The 21,899-nt window shown below is 37.2% G+C and overlaps 1 protein-coding gene across 1 annotated transcript in view; it reads left to right on the forward strand.

Annotated features, from left to right (window-relative positions):
• LOC100373779 (galactose-1-phosphate uridylyltransferase-like) overlaps window positions 1-21,675 on the forward strand; it is a 40,047-nt gene extending 18,372 nt beyond the window's left edge. Inside the window, exons 4-11 of the mRNA XM_002736478.3 lie at window positions 2,841-2,889; window positions 3,098-3,227; window positions 4,259-4,315; window positions 6,534-6,656; window positions 9,431-9,563; window positions 11,355-11,438; window positions 14,327-14,481; window positions 21,518-21,675. Coding sequence (XP_002736524.1) covers window positions 2,841-2,889; window positions 3,098-3,227; window positions 4,259-4,315; window positions 6,534-6,656; window positions 9,431-9,563; window positions 11,355-11,438; window positions 14,327-14,481; window positions 21,518-21,577 — 791 coding nt within the window. The 3' untranslated portion in view covers window positions 21,578-21,675. The remainder of the gene's footprint in view (window positions 1-2,840; window positions 2,890-3,097; window positions 3,228-4,258; window positions 4,316-6,533; window positions 6,657-9,430; window positions 9,564-11,354; window positions 11,439-14,326; window positions 14,482-21,517) is intronic.
• Window positions 21,676-21,899: the final 224 nt, after the last annotated feature.

Below are 21,899 nucleotides of genomic sequence, written 5' to 3' on the forward strand. Positions count from 1 at the left end.
CAGTACGTGCTCCTCGATCTGTTCCGCATTGAGATGCCATTCATGGTTTTTCTCTCCATCCACTGTTTCGACTGGCTAGCCCCACTTTAGACTTAGTGGGGCCTACCTGCACATACCGATGTACCTGGCAAGTTTGCCATCTCCTTCAAATCGCCCAGCAGGGCCAAGTATTCAAATTTCAGGTGCTCCGCTTTGGGTTATGCACAGCGCCCTATGTGTTCACCAGAGTGATGAAACAGGTAGTGTTGCTGCTTCACCAAATGTCAGTACACCTCATTCCATACCTAGACGACTGGTTACTACACAACCCAGACAAGGGGTTATTAGCCAAACACGTCAGGCTAACACAGGATTTACTTCACCAGTTGGGCTCTTTAGTAAATCAGACCATCCCGACCCAACACAACAGTTGGTATTCTTGGGCATGGAGTTTGACACAGAGGTAGACTTGGTATATCTATTTCAAGCGCGTTGCCTAGCGCTAAGCAACCTAGCAGAACGCCTAGTCAGCGTTCCCTCTGTGTCCCTCCAAAAACTAATGCGGATTATCGGAATGATGACTTTGGTTCAAAGGGTAGTTTCCCTGGCTGCGTTACGCAGCTGCCCAGTCTAACGTTTGTTATTGGAACACCCAGCTCACCTGGGAACTAGCCAGGCGAGTATTGATCTCAGACCAAGTGAAGGAAGCCCTGCCCTGGTGGTCCTCACTGGGCAACCTCGGACAAGGGGTCCCCTTGGACCCACTCATCACAGCTATGACTCTGGTAATGGACGCCTCTCTCCAAGGGTGGGAAGCACATCTATTGGACAAACAAGCCCAAGGAATATGGCCCCCGCATTGGGTTCGGGACCGCCATATCAACTGGCTCGAGTTGAAAGTGGTGCACCTAGCACTACTATGCTTTCTACCCAAAGTTCGAGACCACAAAGTCCTGCGCCGCACAGACAACACAGCGGTGGTCTCCTACATCAACACGGAGGCGGGGGGGGGGGTCCCCATCATTGTCAGTCCTAGCTGAGCAAATTCTCCTTTGGTGCCTGGAATACAATGTGAAGCTAACCACACACCACCTTCCAAGGATGAGGAACAGTCTGGTAGACGCCCTGTCAGGCGGCTTTGTCTCCAGAATACGGAGTGGCAGATACCCCAGTGGGTATCCCCCAGGCTGTTTCGGCTGAGGAACGGTCCAAAGATAGACCTGTTTGCCACACCCCGGAACACCAAGCTCTTGACGTAACGTAACACTCCTGCCAACACCAGGGGCCTGGGCCATGGACGTCTTATCGATCCCATGGACCCACATGGATGCGTACGCCTTTCCTCCCTTCCCGCTAATTCACCGGGTACTAGCGAAACTTTGACAGGAGCCCACCTGAATATTGACTCTGGTAGCGCACAATTGGCCAACTAAGGCCCGGTTTCTGCTCCTGCTGGAAATGCTCGTCGAAACACCAGTAGTGCTTCCAGACCTACCGGACTTGCTGTGCCAACCAGACGGCGCACTACCAATGAGCCCAGCGGTGTACCATTTACAAGCATGGAGGCTCTCAGTATCTATCTAAGCGAGCTACCAACATCCTGGCCAGGGCAAACAGGGATTCCACCAACACTGCCTACAACTCGAAGAGGCAAGCATACACTAGTTGGTGTAGTGGAAGGGAGATTGATTCATGTCATCCCTCTATCGGTCAGGTAGCAGACTTCTTTTTCCACCTGTTTGACGAAATAGGTTTGTCTTACGCAGCGACATAAATCGACTTTCTCGCCAAGAACCAAATCCCAGGACATGATCCCCAGCCAATCGTCATTGGAGGATTAGGAATTTGCTTCTCTACCCGATTTGAGCATCGAGTTGCTACGAACGGTACTAGAATTTCGAAACTGGGAACCAAACACACGTTTTTGTGTTGTGTTTTTGCGGACAGATTTACTACCATCAGCACTCCTTGGAAGCTCCCAGGTCCCGCTTTTCGACCTATGCCCTCATGCAGAACTGTGAATACATACATGTACTACCCCCGAAATTGGGTTAGGGTCTACTAGTAGCTTTCTTGGGAACAACAAACCCAGTCACCGTAGCAGCATTTTTAGCTTCTTGCTCCGGGGACAGCACAGGCAAGGTAAGACACCACACCCTTTTTGTGTCTTACTAGTAACTAAGGTATTGAGTGATTATTGTAGAGTGTTTCATCCCGGACTGGGAAAAGACTTTTCGGCGTCTGACTGAATAGTCATTTTGACTGACCGGAGTCTATGGTGGGTAATTGAACGTAGTGAATTTAGGCAGCAAGCCTATTCACATAGTTCATACCTACCATAGACACCATTGGTCCCCCCAACCACCCCACTCTTTCTGTAGCATTGGTCTAAGTCCTTGATGCGGAGAGAAAGAAACCAGAGTGGGTATCCAGCCATAATGGCGCCGCCATATGGGCTCGGTCACATGGTTTGTGACGTAAGGGAAAAAATTCTTGGGATCATGGGGCTTCTCCTGACCTTGATTCTATCTCTCCATCATTGGCAGAATCGCTGATTAATGCCTACAGTTCAAAATAGTCATTTTGTCTGACCGGAGTCTATGGTGGGTATGAACTATGTGAATAGGCGGGTTTGGAGAACCCTCTGCCTAATTTTGACCATGGATGCACCATATTTTGACCATAAATACACCATATTTGAACAATAGATGCACCATATTTTGGTCATAATTGTTGACACGCCATATTTTCACCATGGACACACAATAGTTTGACCATAGACACACCATATTTTGACAATAGACACACCATACATGTATTTTGACAATAGACACACCATACATTATTTTCTCTGACTCTAGGGCCAAATGAACACCCATTATTGAGAGCTGAATCTGCAGTTGGAAAATGGTAAGAATTAATAAATTAATATTGTAAATCTTTCCTTCTAACAATTCTTCATTGTTTTATGCAATATCACATGACTATAATGGTGCTGCAAGACTTGTCTAACATACATGCAATTACCTGACACTTTGTAATCCATTTTGCAACAGAACTGTATTGCAAATTGTGTAGTGTAGTGAAATAATACCACTTTCTCATCTCCACTTTGTAGTCGTGTCATGTGTTTTCACCCTTGGTCAGATATTACATTACCTCTGATGTCATTGGCTGAAATAAGGAAAGTAATTGACCAATGGGCCGACATTATGCTTGACCTGGGGTCAAGGTTCAAGTGGGTACAGGTGAGATTAACTGTGTTCAGGCTATGCTTAGACTAGGATTAAAGTTTGAATGTTAGCAGGACCGAGTTTGAAAATTAGCTAGATCGAGTTTGAATATCGGCTAGATCTAGTTTGAATGTACATTGTAGGCTAGACCCAGTTTGAATGTTGGCTAGACCCTGTTTGAATGTCAGCTACACCCAGTTTGAATGTTGGCTTGACCCAGTTTGAATGATGGCTAGATCCAGTTTGAATGTCGGCTAGACCCAGTTTGAATGTCAGCTAGGCTCAGTTTAAATGTCAGCTACACCCAGTATGAATGTCGGCTACACCCAGGTTGAATGTCGGTTAGATCCAGTTTGAATGTCAGCTAGGCTCAGTTTGAATGTCAGCTAGCCCCAGTTTGAAAGTCAGCTAGATCCAGTTTGAATGTCGGCTTTTACCGGTATTATATAGTTACAAACAGGGAATTTCATACAGTATTCATCATTTCTGACAAATTAAATATTTGTTTGCAGATATTTGAAAACAAGGGGAAGATTATGGGATATTCTAATCCCCAGTTTGAATGTCGGTTAGACCCAGATGAATGTCAGCTAGGCTCAGTTTGAATGACAGCTACACCTAGGTTGAATGTCGGTTAGATCCAGTTTGAATGTCGGCTAGATTCAGTTTGAAAATCGACTAGATTGTGTTTGAATGTCAGCTAGACCCAGTTTGAATGTCAGTTAGACTCAGTTTGAATGTCAGCTAGACTCAGTTTGAATGACAGCTAGGCTCAGTTTGAATGTCAGCTACACCAAGTTTGAATGTCAGCTAGACCCAGTTTTAAAGTCGACTAGATCCTGTTTGAACGTCAGCTACACCCTGTTTGAACGTCAGCTACACCCAGTTTGAACGTCGGCTACACCCAGTTTGAATGTCAGCTACACCCACTTTGAAAGTCGACAAGACTCAGTTTGAATGTCGGCTTTTACCGGTATTATATAGTTACAAACAGGGAATTTCATACAGTATTCATCATTTCTGACAAATTAAATATTTGTTTGCAGATATTTGAAAACAAGGGGAAGATTATGGGATGTTCTAATCCCCATCCACATTGCCAGGTATGTCATAAGTCTGGTCAAAAACAATATTTCTGTCTACTGACTGAAAACAATGAGAACTATACAAGCATTATATTCTTAAGCATCATGAGAGATTCCATTGTTGCAATATAGGATGTGAATATAAAATGAAAATGTTTCTTTATTATGTTCAGTCATACTTACCTTTCCAAAAGTACAGCATTATATATACTCAGTGGGCTAACAATCCGAGTAAGGCCCTAGTTTAGCACATGCAGGTACCAAGAAATAGATCACCTGTTCTATTCTAGTCAAAAAATAGATTTTGGTTGCTGACCAGAATGCTTCCCACTTGCCTTGGGCAGAAAGGACTGAGCCATGATAGTCACAGAGAAAGGGTATTATTGAATCACTAGGCCCTGGCAGTGCACCAAGGCACAGGTAGAGGAGTAAGCGTCTGTAGGCAGCAGCTAATCGAGCATATCAGCATGGACAATACACTGGTAGGGGTGCTGGTAATTGGATCTGAAATTTTGAGACGGTTACAGAGTGGGCGCGCTGAGTAGAACTTGGACAGATCTGGCCAAGTAACAAGTCCATAATTCTAAATGTGGTCACCAGGTAACAGGGATTCTGGAGGTGAGGAGTCATGAATAAATATGACTGGGTCCTATCATTGCATTAGTTACAGCTTGATGTTGAGGTTATTGATTGAGTAGCTATGAAGAAAAATCAGATTAAACATTCATGGGATAAACAAATATTTGAGTCTACTAAGGCGTTTTGTGAAATTTTCTCAACACCCCCCCCCCCCGACCTGAGCCTTCAGAAATACAAGTAGAGTAAACTGTGGTGGCAACTACATGAAGGCACCGATCGCCAATGACCAATGCTATTGCACCATTAGATTCACAACATCTCCTGTAATAAGCCAGTTGATGAACCTAGAAATGCCATTTTTCAGCAAAAGAGAATGCTTTAGGAGGCAGCATGGCATTACATACATGTACATAGCCAGTGTCATACATTGTATCTCCTTAAGAGAAATGTCCTGCACGCTGGATGTGTTAGCTGCTGTTGTTTCTGACTGAAAGGCAACATTTGATAGGGCAATACAAGAATTTGCTGATTGTCAGGTGCCCCTTTTGAGGTTCTCAACTAAGGCAGCTGCCAAATGTAATGTTTGTCAAAACTATGGATCAGACTCAGAAGTACCAATGTAGTGACAAGGGTCATTTTCAATATGGTATGGACGTAGTAGGGGTCAGGACACTGGACTGGTTGATATCTCAGCACCTAAATATTTTTGGAGTATCGATAGACATGTGTTTTTTGAGCGCATACACTGTTAGGGGGGATTTCCTTCAGTGCAAGCGGTTTCTCGCCGTTCACTTCTCGTGGTGTCACACCTCCCAACATTCCTAACAAACAGGTCAACATGCATACAGGACCTGTTAGTTCTTTCAGTAGTTAAACTCAACAATTACAAGAAGTATGATACTATGTACATCAGAGGGGGGGGGGGGGGTTACTTGCTACATGTATCTCAAAGACTATTATCTACATTTACACCCCAAGTCATTCGCTTCATGATTCATGGAAGAACATACCAGTTAAATGTGTGGCTGTTTGGTCTCAATGGATTTTGAAATGTGCCTGGGCCTAGTCAGGCCGATGCTAGAGTCTGAGTGGCAGTCTCCAACCCCTCAGTACATTAATTTGTGGGAATGACTTTATCCATGAAAGGAATGCTCAGAGTCCAGGTCTTACACTGTTGTCTTGCATTATCATTATAACAATAAATCTTTTACTCAATCTTTACTGTTTACATTTCTGACTACGTTTGCTGTGTTTTAAACAGTATAACAGTAAATCACTTTCCTATGCATAAAATAAAGACTTGATAACCTACCTGAAATCTTGTAACAGCATTTAAACAAAATAGTTGTTATTATCTTATCTCATTTCATATTGTTTTTTCATTAACTTTATTTTAACTGTAACCAAATTATAAATTACAATTTTTTCAACAGTTGGAATAAAGCATTTTTTAAATATTTTTTACCATTATTTTTATTTGATATCTTCCTGTACTGGTTTAAGAACTGAAAAAACATTTTGACTGTTTCACTGATTTTATTTTCCCTTTTTCATTCCTTCAGCGAAATAATAAAAATACATTCCAAGTGAATATATATATAGTATACACAAAATATAAATATATTTTTTGTCAATAAATATTGCCTTTGTGTAACAGGTGTGGGCAAGTTCATTTCTACCAAATGAACTCAAACTGGAAGATGATCAACAACGAGATTATTATAAGAAAAATAAAATTCCTATGCTGATGGATTATGTCAAGGTGGAAATGGAAAAAAAGGTTGGTACACTTTTACTAAATGTCCCTTGTTTGTTTCTTGAAATTGTTGAATAAAACAGGATTGAGACACCATGCCCAATAAATAAGAACAGAACCATTGAGGAACAGTACGGTACGTGTTAAGGACATCCAGACTGTAGACGTAATTTTAAAATCACTAACCGTGGTTTGGATTACAATGTTACAAATTCAAAAGTAAGTTCAAAACCACAAAGCTGAGGCAGTATGAGTAGATACGTTTGAATTCTTACTGAATTAGCTTTGACATGCCAACAATGTCTTTGCGATGCAGGGAGCCATTTTGGCAATATTTACTTTATGACCTATTTGATCCCAAGGTCACTCTTTAAAAAAAAAAAAAAAAACATGGCTGACTCTATCTCTATCTCTTTCACTGTTTATTTTGACAAGATCATTTTCGATGACATAGTCCCTGTCCAGTTTTCAGTTACTGTGTCAATCAAAAACAATGACAGATGTAGATTATGTAGGAGTATGAAAATAAAACATTTTGGATTAAATTACAATGCAGACATGCATTAAAACTATTATCCACAATGCCAGAGAAATGATTGAAATGTTTTTTGGAACTAAAATGGCCACCAGGTCGTGGTCAAAATGAAAAACCAGCTGGTAACAATGGCTCATTGTGACACTTTGTTTTGAAAAGAATTTAGCACAAAACACAGCTTTTATGAATTCTGAGAACGATATGTCTACCAAGTTTCAAAAAATAGCTAGTGATTTAGTGTTTTTTTTATCAAAATTGACCGTTGGTCAGCCGAATTGAATTGAATCACACACAAAAATTGGTGCAGATGTATCTTCATTTGTACTAAGATTAAATAAATCTGTAAAAGTGTATCTGATAAAAAGGGGGAAAATATGTAAAAAAAAATCAGCGAAATTTGTTTGAATCCCTCCAAAAAAATGTGTATTTGTAACCTAATATGTATAATCATCATACCAACTTTGATCAAAATTATCATAGTCATGTCTGAGAAACAGCTGCTGACACATTTGAGAATCAAAAATAGCAAATTTTATTTTCAAAATGGCCACCAGTTAGCTGTAAGACATGATGTTTTGTCTTTGTGTAAAGTTTGAATGATCAATGTTTGAGATACATGTATGACTCCAGACAGACATACAGATGCACCCCAAATTAATAGTCCCCGGGTGGTGTTAATTTGGCAGGATGTGGTTAATCAGTGGAAACAAACAACAATTGTATTTTTCTGGTTATCTATGAAATATATATACAGGTATATGGCCTAAACAGGAAATCCACCACCAAAAACATAGATTTTCCTTTGAAAATCACCTGACATGGTTTTAAGTTGTTGCCATTGTTATGTAATTTATTAATCTTTCAAATGGATGACCCTTTTTACTGACATCATGTCTTACATGATTGGGTGTTTTTCAAAGGCTCAAGGTTGGGATAAGAAAATTGATAGTGGGTGGAACAGAAATTCTGTAGCTAATGTATAGGAGTACCATACTCCAGGCGGAGGAACCCGGGATAATGTTCAGGGTATATGAGATCTCATAGCAACTATTGCTAGTGTGAACATGGAACATTTTATACTAAGGCTAGTTGTGAGTGACTTCCCATTCTATTGTTTGTATTTCAAATGTTAATTATTTTGATGTGGAATCACTGTTACATAATTTTGCTTATTCATACAATTAGTGGCATTCACATTAAAGATCTCGGCACGTGACTCAGGACCGAAATGTTTATGTGAACGGTCGGGACCAAGTTGGCAGGCGCCGAGATTTGCTGACTGAACGCTCTGCACAAGCTGAAATCAAACCCTCGGTAGTGAATACCAGTAAGACATGACGATCGAGAAAAGTGCAGCTATATATGGTTGGATGCTGTAGTAATGAATTAAATGAATGCAGAACGTTGTCTGCGACGTATATTTATGTGCTGCTGCAACTGTTTCATGTGCAGTTGCAGTTCATGTGCATGATGAAATAAATACCATAAGAGCAAATGGATATAATTTCAATATAGTAATTATTATTATCATCATATGCATATCGTTTTTTATGTTTGGGTCAAATAATAGGTCAAAGAATGAGGGCGTGATTTTGGCATGAGCCAAGTCGGTCCCAAGTGGGTCCTGACTAACATGAACGCAACTATTGTAATCCCTCTACAAACACAAAAATTAAAAATTTAGGCACTTGTTGTAATGAAGTGATATATATTGTAATCAATATCACTGTTTCTTCTTTTATAGTTTGTGCAAAAGTTTAATTTAATATTTGATGTAAAAGTGGAAATTATAAAGCCTCAATGGGCCCTCGCTAGGCTTAAAAAAACATTTAGTAAAACTGGTCATAAAGTCACTGTAATCTAACATGAGTGATACAACAATGAATTTTTCCAAAATTATTTTTTTAGGCATTCTATAATAAATTTTGCCTTTGGAAAATTGATGAATGGGTGACCCAATATTTTTATTCCATTTTCTTCATCTTCATCACATGGAATATCTAGAATAAAGTAAACAATTATACTCATTCAAAAGCTTTTCTGTTTTGCATAATCATTAATACATAAAAAAAAAAGTAATTATTTGAGAATTTTACTTGTACCAATACTTCATGTGTTTAATCACTATGAATTTAATAGGATTCCTTCTCAGTTCACCAAGAATACTAGCTAGAATAATAGGAGCAATTAATAAGGTAATATCAACCAGGAAATGTTGACCATCATTAATTTTGTTTTCTGATTTTATTTTGCTTTCCATTAGGAACGAATGGTTGTTGAAAATGCATACTGGCTTGCAGTTGTTCCATATTGGGCTACATGGCCATTTGAAACAATGCTTTTACCAAAACGACACATATTACGACTTCCAGATCTCTCTGATGAAGAACGTGATGGTCAGTCAAGTATTCTATCCATTCTCTAACACACTTTTACAGATTTTGTTTAAATTTGGTACAAAGATAAAAATGATTGAATTTCTTCAGTTATTTTGATTTTGATGAAATTTATAACCAACTATTTTCATCAAATGTTTCTTAGGCATAATAACATCACACGTGATGGTTACGTGTGCATGCCATTTTTTGCTATTTTATTTAAAATGGCTGACTGGCTGCCATGTTTTTATTTTCAAGAATGTATGTATGTACTGTCATTTTTTCAAGAACCAATCATGAAATTTGGAACATAGATCTTGTAGAACAATGCACACCGCTGATTAGTTTAGAGCATACTAATTACCTGATTGGCATAATTTGCATCTCAAATTTCATTGTCATGTTGTGCATCTCAAATAGCAGACTTATATTAGTTGCCAGGCTTTTTGTTTTGCCTGGTCAAATTGCAATAAAATTTGACTTTTTCTTTACCCATCGTGGGTAACATCATTTATGTGTTTTGATGGCCAACTGGTGGCCATATTAGTTTTGTTAGTTTTATTGTTTCCTCAACCATTCCTATCTCTTGACAGAATGTTTTAAAATTTGTTACAAGGACAAGACATAATTTTGTGTTCTCAGATATTAATTCAACCAAATATGTCACAGACAATGACTTTCTGTCTCTCAGACAGGGACTATGTCACTAACAATGTCACACTAGCAATAACATGTTGAGTTTATTTTTCTGTGTCTATGTGCAATCTGATTTTATTTTATTTTATTTTATTTTATTTTGATTTATTATTTATCTGTTGATAGTTTTTTAAGTCTTGGTAATTGTGAATGCTAAGCATTAATTAATTAACAAACAATTCCAATGTACAAGAAAAAAGATCATGTTGAGTCACATGGGTTTCAATTTGAAGACAATCATCTCAATCAAGGGTTGGCCAGAGAAAATGTCTGGAAAAGGTGGTTAAATACTCAATTTTCCATTTGCCTTTGAAGGATAAAAAATCATGTTCTGTTGTGTACTGTGACAGACAATTTATTTAATTTTTTTTTTTACTGATGTGTTCTTGACCCTATTTTCTTGTAAGTTGCACAAAACACGTCCAGACATGTACCATCTAGATCGTCATTGCTCCGGCAATCTAAATGTGCGGTTGACTGCCGATCGATAAGCCCTGTCCAGCAGGAATTATTTTTATTTTCTTGCAAATTATTGTTATACGTTTGATAATTCTCATAAATTATCAGTGGCAATTTGGATTCTCGTCATTAAACTGTTTTTTTTTCAAAATTCCACACTACGACCACGTCAAAAAAATATCAGTGGCGAGGATAATATCAATTGTAGATCAGGTGCAATAAAGTGTCAGTTTTTCGCTCTAATATAATTTATTTTGCAATTCATTCAGTGTAGCAATACTCTATGGGCAATCTTCTTGTATAATATTATAGATGACTTTCGTTGCATTTGACAATGATAAAGTTACCGAAAAGTCATGTTTTTCCCGATCATTTTCATCATTAATGTCGGTATAATCCGCCATTTTATTTGAGTGTGTTTGTGACCTGATTCTGACCAGTGACATCATCAGGTTCGCTATAGAAGTAGGTCTGTGATTCGTTGACTAAACCAGTCAGAGGAGGTCTCGTTGAAATTTCATTACATGGACATTGGTTCAGATGTATGTGGCGATAGTTAAAAAAAACAAAAAATGCAAAATAATTGAAAAAATACACGCCGTACATCAGATTTTAATCAGATTGTCTATATGTGTTGACTTGAATTTTTTACAGGTCTGGCAGATATTATGAAAAAACTTTTAGCAAAATATGATAATTTATTTGAGACTTCATTTCCATATTCAATGGGATGGCATGGTAAGTCCTTTCTCTATGAACTTCCTTATTTGTCCCAGAGACTTGTGATTTGGGTTTCATTCAAGCTTTGTGTGTGTGTGTGTGTGTGCGTGTGCGTGTGCGTGTGCGTGTGTGTGTGTGTACGTGCGTGCGCGCCTGTGCGCGTGTGCGCGTGTCTGCGTGTCTGTGTGTACTTGGATTGCTATATGTTGCGAGGACAAAATTACAGATATATAGCAACTTCCGAGGACATACACACCTTCCGAGGACCTTTTTCATAGTCCTCGGAAAACATAATTTATATTAATAGTTAATTCGATTATTAATACGTTTTGCGTAGCTTAGGTTTAGTATCGGGGGAAGGTATGGTTCACGTTATATTAATATTAATATAATTGTACCATACCTTACCCCGATACTAAACCTAAGCTTCGCAAACATTTCTATGTTCAGTCACGGGATATTCAACTCTTGTTTAATTAAACTTAATTAAAATGCAATTCTCCATTGTATTGCATTGTAATTGAGTTTAATTAAACTCTAATTAAAACGCAACCCTATATAGGAACGCGTTTTAATCAAGTTCATATCGCAACTATATTAAAAGTTAATCCAATGAAGTCCTCGGAACATATAGCAATACAAGTATGTGTGTCTGTGTCTGTGTGTGTGTGTCTGTTTGTTTGTGTGTCTGTCTGTCTGTCTGTCTGTCCATCCAAATGTATGTCCATCCAAATGTATGTCCATCTGATATCATTTCTCAAACATGCCTTGACTAATTTATGTTGCTAATATCATCAAAGATGAAAGGGAAAGGTATATTAAATGTCTGTCATTTTTTTTTGTCATTGCCATTGTTGCCATCATCGTTGTTAATACATTTTGTAATTGTTAATGTGTGCATAATAACTTTACTAATTCTATTCCAAACTTGGTCACCTAATTCATCACATTTGCAAACATACCAATAAAATACATAGACTATCTTAACAGAAAACAAGATATCAGATAATCGATATAAGCACTCTTATGAATAACTTTTGCCAAACTTTTGATCAAAATCCGATAGAAAATTTTGTCTGTTTACTCCAAAGTTATCAAAACAAAAATAATGCACTCCATTTCTGTTCTGATTTACATTCTATGCTCACAATTTTTTAGCATGTTTTTTTGATGTCATGGAAACCATACCTCCTATGCATATGTTTTTGCTATACCTGAATTAATTACTGAATTCCATTTTTTTTCTTCAAATAGTTTACCAAATTGTTGTCTTGTAGTAGAGAGAAACATAAAAATATAGTCTGCTTTCGATTTGTGCTTTGAATTAACACTCCTTCCCTCAAAGAGTTATTCAGCTCTCAATATATGTGCCTGAATTATACCCCCTCACACAGAGATATGCTGCCTCCAACATGTGCCTGAATTATACCCCCTCACACAGAGATATGCTGCCTCCAATATGTGCCTTAATTATACCCCCTCACACAGAGATATGCTGCCTCCAATATGTGCCTGAATTATACCCCCTCACACAGAGATATGCTGCCTCCAATATGTGACTGAATTATACCCCCTCACACAGAGATATGCTGCCTCCAATATGTGACTGAATTATACCCCCTCACACAGAGATATGCTGCCTCCAATATGTGCCTGAATTATACCCCCTCACACAGAGATATGCTGCCTCCAATATGTGCCTGAATTATACCCCCTCACACAGAGATATGCTGCCTCCAACATGTGCCTTAATTATACCCCCTCACACAGAGATATGCTGCCTCCAATATGTGCCTGAATTATATACCCCTTCACACAGAGATATGCTATTTTTATGTCCCATTATGTGTAGTTATTCTGCTCCCATATAAATTATACCCTCCTCCCAAACCCATTTTCTGCTCCTAATATGTGCCTGAATTATACCCCCTCACACAGAGATATGCTGCCTCCAATATGTGCCTTAATTATACCCCCTCACACAGAGATATGCTGCCTCCAATATGTGCCTGAATTATACCCCCTCACACAGAGATATGCTGCCTCCAATATGTGCCTTAATTATACCCCCTCACACAGAGATATGCTGCCTCCAATATGTGCCTGAATTATACCCCCTCACACAGAGATATGCTGCCTCCAATATGTGCCTGAATTATACCCCCTCACACAGAGATATGCTGCCTCCAACATGTGCCTGAATTATACCCCTCACACAGAGATATGCTGCCTCCAACATGTGCCTGAATTATATACCCCCTCACACAGAGATATGCTATTTTTATGTCCCATTATGTGTAGTTATTCTGCTCCCATATAAATTGTACCCTCCTCCCAAACCCATTTTCTGCTCCTAATATGTGATATGAATTATACCCCCTTCACAGACTATGAATAATAATTCCTTTGTAAAGAAATATTTTACCCCAATATGTATTGTACATGTACCTCCTCACATATATTTTGTTTCCAATATGTATTATGAATGAATGAAACAATGCATACAATTGCAATTTTTCGTCATTTTCAGCCAACTGAAAATTATGTCGTAAAATAAACAAGTTCGGCATCAATGTTTTTGTAGGTATTTACATCAATCCAGGACCTTTGGTAGACTACTTTCTCACTGCTGTTTCAATTCTAAAACTTGTTTGTTAATAAATTAATTATGATAATTCATATTGAAACAAACTATATTATATAATAATAATATATAACAAAGGGCAAGGTCACCAGAGTTAAACTATGTTTTGTTTTGTTGAACTTTGACCTGACTGGTGGCTATTTCAGTCTCAAAACAAAAATTGGACATGTCACCAACTGTATTTCAGACTAGCCTGGACCAATTTATTGTAACTTGATGAAGTAGTTTTCACTTTTTGTTCAAGTATTATATTTCATTACAGGTGCACCAACTGGTACATGTATGCAAGAAGACTGTACTCATTGGCAGTTACATGCACACTACTATCCTCCATTGCTGAGATCTGCTTCTGTTAAAAAGTTTATGGTGGGATATGAAATGTTGGCACAGGTACAAAGAGATCTCACTGCAGAACAGGTACATATTATATATATTAGCGTAATATAACTATTTCATTGATTTGATTAACATGTTATCTAAAAAACTATTAATGTTGCAAAGACTTTGCTTTTTAAGATTTACAATATATCACTGAAAACCCACAGCAAAGTGGCATGGATATGGTTATGTTTCATTTCAAGAACCGTATTCTATGATTACATCAAATGCTGTTCAATGGACCCCTGCTGTGTCACATATGCGAATATTAAACCCTGTTGTGCTACTTGAGTATTAATGACTGTTGTCTCATTCACTTGAGTATTAATGCCTGTTGTCTTATACACTGAGTCATTCACTTGAGTATTAATGCCTGTTGTCTCATTTACTGAGTCATTCACATGAGTATTAATGCCTGTTGTCTTATACACTGAGTCATTCACTTGAGTATTAATGCCTGTTGTCTCATTTACTGAGTCATTCACTTGAGTATTAATGCCTGTTGTCTCATTTACTGAGTCATTCACTTGAGTATTAATGCCTGTTGTCTCATTTACTGAGTCATTCACTTGAGTATTAATGCCTGTTGTCTCATTTACTGAATCATTCACTTGAGTATTAATGCCTGTTGTCTCATTCACTTGAGTATTAATGCCTTTTGTTTCATTCACTGGGTCATTCACTTGAGTATTAATGCCTTTTGTCTCATTTACTGAGTCATTCACTTGAGTATTAATGCCTTTTGTTTCATTCACTGAGTCATTCACTTGAGTATTAATGCCTGTTGTCTCATTCACTGAGTCATTCACTTGAGTATTAATGCCTGTTGTCTCATTTACTGAGTCATTCACTTGAGTATTAATGCTTGTTGTCTCATTTACTGAGTCATTCACTTGAGTATTAATGCCTGTTGTCTCATTTACTGAATCATTCACTTGAGTATTAATGCCTGTTGTCTCATTCACTTGAGTATTAATGCCTTTTGTTTCATTCACTGAGTCATTCACTTGAGTATTAATGCCTTTTGTCTCATTTACTGAGTCATTCACTTGAGTATTAATGCCTTTTGTTTCATTCACTGAGTCATTCACTTGAGTATTAATGCCTGTTGTCTCATTCACTGAGTCATTCACTTGAGTATTAATGCCTTTTGTTTCATTCACTGAGTCATTCACTTGAGTATTAATGCCTTTTGTCTCATTTACTGAGTCATTCACTTGAGTATTAATGCCTTTTGTTTCATTCACTGAGTCATTCACTTGAGTATTAATGCCTGTTGTCTCATTCACTGAGTCATTCACTTGAGTATTAATGCCTGTTGTCTCATTTACTGAGTCATTTACTTGAGTATTAATGCCTGTTGTCTCATTTACTGAGTCATTCACTTGAGTATTAATGCCTGTTGTCTCATTTACCGAGTCATTCACTTGAGTATTAATGCTTGTTGTCTCATTTACTGAGTCATTCACTTGAGTATTAATGCCTGTTGTCTCATTTACTGAGTCATTCACTTGAGTATTAATGCCTGTTGTCTCATTCACTTGAGTATTAATGCCTTTTGTTTCATTCACTGAGTCATTCACTTGAGTATTAATGCATGTTGTCTCATTTACTGAGTCATTCACTTGAGTATTAATGCCTGTTGTCTCATTCACTGAGTCATTCACTTGAGTATTAATGCCTGTTGTCTCATTTACCGAGTCATTCACTTGAGTATTAATGCCTGTTGTCTCATTTACTGAGTCATTCACTTGAGTATTAATGCCTGTTGTCTCATTTACTGAGTCATTCACTTGAGTATTAATGCCTGTTGTCTCATTCACTTGAGTATTAATGCCTTTTGTTTCATTCACTGAGTCATTCACTTGAGTATTAATGCCTGTTGTCTCATTTACTGAGTCATTCACTTGAGTATTAATGCCTTTTGTTTCATTCACTGAGTCATTCACTTGAGTATTAATGCCTGTTGTCTCATTCACTTGAGTATTAATGCCTTTTGTTTCATTCACTGAGTCATTCACTTGAGTATTAATGCATGTTGTCTCATTTACTGAGTCATTCACTTGAGTATTAATGCCTGTTGTCTCATTTACCGAGTCATTCACTTGAGTATTAATGCCTGTTGTCTCATTTACTGAGTCATTCACTTGAGTATTAATGCCTGTTGTCTCATTTACTGAGTCATTCACTTGAGTATTAATGCCTGTTTTCTCATTCACTTGAGTATTAATGCCTTTTGTTTCATTCACTGAGTCATTCACTTGAGTATTAATGCCTGTTGTCTCATTTACTGAGTCATTCACTTGAGTATTAATGCCCTTTGTTTCATTCACTGAGTCATTCACTTGAGTATTAATGCCTGTTGTCTCATTTACTGAGTCATTCACTTGAGTATTAATGCCTGTTGTCTCATTTACTGAGTCATTCACTTGAGTATTAATGCCTGTTGTCTCATTCACTTGAGTATTAATGCCTGTTGTCTCATTTACTGAGTCATTCACTTGAGTATTAATGCCTGTTGTCTCATTTACCGAGTCATTCACTTGAGTATTAATGCTTGTTGTCTCATTTACTGAGTCATTCACTTGAGTATTAATGCCTGTTGTCTCATTTACTGAGTCATTCACTTGAGTATTAATGCCTGTTGTCTCATTCACTTGAGTATTAATGCATTTTGTTTCATTCACTGAGTCATTCACTTGAGTATTAATGCATGTTGTCTCATTTACTGAGTCATTCACTTGAGTATTAATGCCTGTTGTCTCATTCACTGAGTCATTCACTTGAGTATTAATGCCTGTTGTCTCATTTACCGAGTCATTCACTTGAGTATTAATGCCTGTTGTCTCATTTACTGAGTCATTCACTTGAGTATTAATGCCTGTTGTCTCATTTACTGAGTCATTCACTTGAGTATTAATGCCTGTTGTCTCATTCACTTGAGTATTAATGCCTTTTGTTTCATTCACTGAGTCATTCACTTGAGTATTAATGCCTGTTGTCTCATTTACTGAGTCATTCACTTGAGTATTAATGCCTTTTGTTTCATTCACTGAGTCATTCACTTGAGTATTAATGCCTGTTGTCTCATTTACTGAGTCATTCACTTGAGTATTAATGCCTGTTGTCTCATTTACTGAGTCATTCATTTGAGTATTAATGCCTATTGTCTTATACACTGAGTCATTCACTTGAGTATTAATGCCTGTTGTCTCATTCACTTGAGTATTAATGTCTGTTGTCTTATACACTGAGTCATTCACTTGAGTATTAATGCCTGTTGTCTCATTTACTGAGTCATTCACTTGAGTATTAATGCATATTGTCTTGTACACTGAGTCATTCACTTGAGTATTAATGCCTGTTGTCTCATTTACTGAGTCATTCACTTGAGTATTAATGCTTGTTGTCTCTTTCACTGACTCATTCACTTGAGTATTAATTAATGCCTGTTGTCGCATTTACTGAGTCATTCACTTGAGTATTAATGCCTGTTGTCTCATTTACTGAGTCATTCACTTGAGTATTAATGCCTGTTGTCTCATTTACTGAGTCATTCACTTGAGTATTAATGCCTATTGTCTTATACACTAAGTCATTCACTTGAGTACTAATGCCTGTTTCATTTACTGAGTCATTCACTTGAGTATTAATGCCTGTTGTCTCATTTACTGAGTCATTCACTTGAGTATTAATGCCTTTTGTTTCATTCACTGAGTCATTCACTTGAGTATTAATGCCTGTTGTCTCATTCACTGAGTCATTCACTTGAGTATTAATGCCTGTTGTCTCATTTACTGAGTCATTCACTTGAGTATTAATGCCTGTTGTCTCATTTACTGAGTCATTCACTTGAGTATTAATGCATATTGTCTTGTACACTGAGTCATTCACTTGAGTATTAATGCCTGTTGTCTCATTTACTGAGTCATTCACTTGAGTATTAATGCTTGTTGTCTCTTTCACTGACTCATTCACTTGAGTATTAATTAATGCCTGTTGTCGCATTTACTGAGTCATTCACTTGAGTATTAATGCCTGTTGTCTCATTTACTGAGTCATTCACTTGAGTATTAATAACTGTTGTCTCATTTACTGAGTCATTCACTTGAGTATTAATGCCTATTGTCTTATACACTGAGTCATTCACTTGAGTATTAATGCCTATTGTCTTATACACTAAGTCATTCACTTGAGTACTAATGCCTGTTTCATTCACTGAGTCATTCACTTGAGTATTAATGCCTGTTGTCTCATTTACTGAGTCATTCACTTGAGTATTAATGCCTGTTGTCTCATTTACTGAGTCATTCATTTGAGTATTAATGCCTATTGTCTTATACACTGAGTCATTCACTTGAGTATTAATGCCTGTTGTCTCATTCACTTGAGTATTAATGCCTGTTGTCTTATACACTGAGTCATTCACTTGAGTATTAATGCCTGTTGTCTCATTTACTGAGTCATTCACTTGAGTATTAATGCCTATTGTCTTGTACACTGAGTCATTCACTTGAGTATTAATGCCTGTTGTCTCATTTACTGAGTCATTCACTTGAGTATTAATGCCTGTTGTCTCTTTCACTGAGTCATTCACTTGAGTATTAATGCCTGTTGTCTCATTTACCGAGTCATTCACTTGAGTATTAATGCCTGTTGTCTCATTTACTGAGTCATTCACTTGAGTATTAATGCCTGTTGTCTCATTTACTGAGTCATTCACTTGAGTATTAATGCCTGTTGTCTCATTTACTGAGTCATTCACTTGAGTATTAATGCCTATTGTCTTGTACACTGAGTCATTCACTTGAGTATTAATGCCTGTTGTCTCATTTACTGAGTCATTCACTTGAGTATTAATGCCTGTTGTCTCTTTCACTGAGTCATTCACTTGAGTATTAATGCATGTTGTCTCATTTACTGAGTCATTCACTTGAGTATTAATGCCTGTTGTCTCATTTACCGAGTCATTCACTTGAGTATTAATGCCTGTTGTCTCATTTACTGAGTCATTCACTTGAGTATTAATGCCTGTTGTCTCATTTACTGAGTCATTCACTTGAGTATTAATGCCTGTTTTCTCATTCACTTGAGTATTAATGCCTTTTGTTTCATTCACTGAGTCATTCACTTGAGTATTAATGCCTGTTGTCTCATTTACTGAGTCATTCACTTGAGTATTAATGCCCTTTGTTTCATTCACTGAGTCATTCACTTGAGTATTAATGCCTGTTGTCTCATTTACTGAGTCATTCACTTGAGTATTAATGCCTGTTGTCTCATTTACTGAGTCATTCACTTGAGTATTAATGCCTGTTGTCTCATTCACTGAGTCATTCACTTGAGTATTAATGCCTGTTGTCTCATTCACTGAGTCATTCACTTGAGTATTAATGCCTTTTGTTTCATTCACTGAGTCATTCACTTGAGTATTAATGCCTGTTGTCTCATTTACTGAGTCATTCACTTGAGTATTAATGCCTTTTGTTTCATTCACTGAGTCATTCACTTGAGTATTAATGATTGTTGTCTCATTTACCGAGTCATTCACTTGAGTATTAATGCCTGTTGTCTCATTTACTGAGTCATTCACTTGAGTATTAATGCCTGTTGTCTCATTTACTGAGTCATTCACTTGAGTATTAATGCCTGTTGTCTCATTCACTTGAGTATTAATGCCTTTTGTTTCATTCACTGAGTCATTCACTTGAGTATTAATGCATGTTGTCTCATTTACTGAGTCATTCACTTGAGTATTAATGCCTGTTGTCTCATTCACTTGAGTATTAATGCCTTTTGTTTCATTCACTGAGTCATTCACTTGAGTATTAATGCATGTTGTCTCATTTACTGAGTCATTCACTTGAGTATTAATGCCTGTTGTCTCATTTACCGAGTCATTCACTTGAGTATTAATGCCTGTTGTCTCATTTACTGAGTCATTCACTTGAGTATTAATGCCTGTTGTCTCATTTACTGAGTCATTCACTTGAGTATTAATGCCTGTTTTCTCATTCACTTGAGTATTAATGCCTTTTGTTTCATTCACTGAGTCATTCACTTGAGTATTAATGCCTGTTGTCTCATTTACTGCGTCATTCACTTGAGTATTAATGACTGTTGTCTCATTTACTGAGTCATTCACTTGAGTATTAATGCCTGTTGTCTCATTTACTGAGTCATTCACTTGAGTATTAATGCCCTTTGTTTCATTCACTGAGTCATTCACTTGAGTAGTAATGCCTGTTGTCTCATTTACTGAGTCATTCACTTGAGTATTAATGCCTGTTGTCTCATTTACTGAGTCATTCACTTGAGTATTAATGCCTGTTGTCTCATTTACTGAGTCATTCACTTGAGTATTAATGCCTGTTGTCTCATTTACTGAATCATTCACTTGAGTATTAATGCCTGTTGTCTCATTCACTTGAGTATTAATGCCTGTTGTCTCATTCACTGAGTCATTCACTTGAGTATTAATGCCTGTTGTCTTATTCACTGAGTCATTCACTTGAGTATTAATGCCTTTTGTTTCATTCACTGAGTCATTCACTTGAGTATTAATGCCTGTTGTCTCATTTACTGAGTCATTCACTTGAGTATTAATGCCCTTTGTTTCATTCACTGAGTCATTCACTTGAGTATTAATGCCCTTTGTTTCATTCACTGAGTCATTCACTTGAGTATTAATGCCCTTTGTTTCATTCACTGAGTCATTCACTTGAGTATTAATGGCTGTTGTCTCATTTACTGAGTCATTCACTTGAGTATTAATGCCTATTGTCTTATACACTGAGTCATTCATTTGAGTATTAATGCCTGTTGTCTCATTTACTGAGTCATTCACTTGAGTATTAATGCCTGTTGTCTCATTTACTGAGTCATTTACTTGAGTATTAATGCCTGTTGTCGCATTTACTGAGTCATTTATTTAGGTATTAATGCCTGTTGTCTCATTTACTGAGTCATTCACTTGAGTATTAATGCCTGTTGTCTCATTTACTGAGTCATTCACTTGAGTATTAATGCCTTTTGTCTCATTTACCAAATACTAAACCATTATTTTTCTTTGCAGGCAGCTAAGAAGTTAGAAGAACTCTCAGAAGTACATTATAAACTGAAACTCTCAGAATAAAAACATTTCAAAGAAGCAATATGGATAATTTTTGATTTATACATGTAATATATCTTGAAATGAATTGTTATAGTAAAAAAAACTTTTTAAATACAAAACCAGAGTGTACATTATGGTAGATCACTGTTAAAATGTAGTAGTGAAGATACATGATAATTTGAAGTAATATGGAAAGAATTTTGTGCAAATTCATTGGATTGTTTACTGTACAAGTGGTTTGTCTGTTTCATTAGATTGTTCACTATACAGTACAAGTGGCTTGTCTATTTCATTGGTAACGCGTTAAATAAAAATCGGTTAAAGTGAGTTGCGTGTTGGCATG

Source organism: Saccoglossus kowalevskii, chromosome 13 (assembly GCF_978046115.1).
Source record: "Saccoglossus kowalevskii chromosome 13, keSacKowa6.1, whole genome shotgun sequence".
Lineage (NCBI taxonomy): Eukaryota > Metazoa > Hemichordata > Enteropneusta > Harrimaniidae > Saccoglossus > Saccoglossus kowalevskii.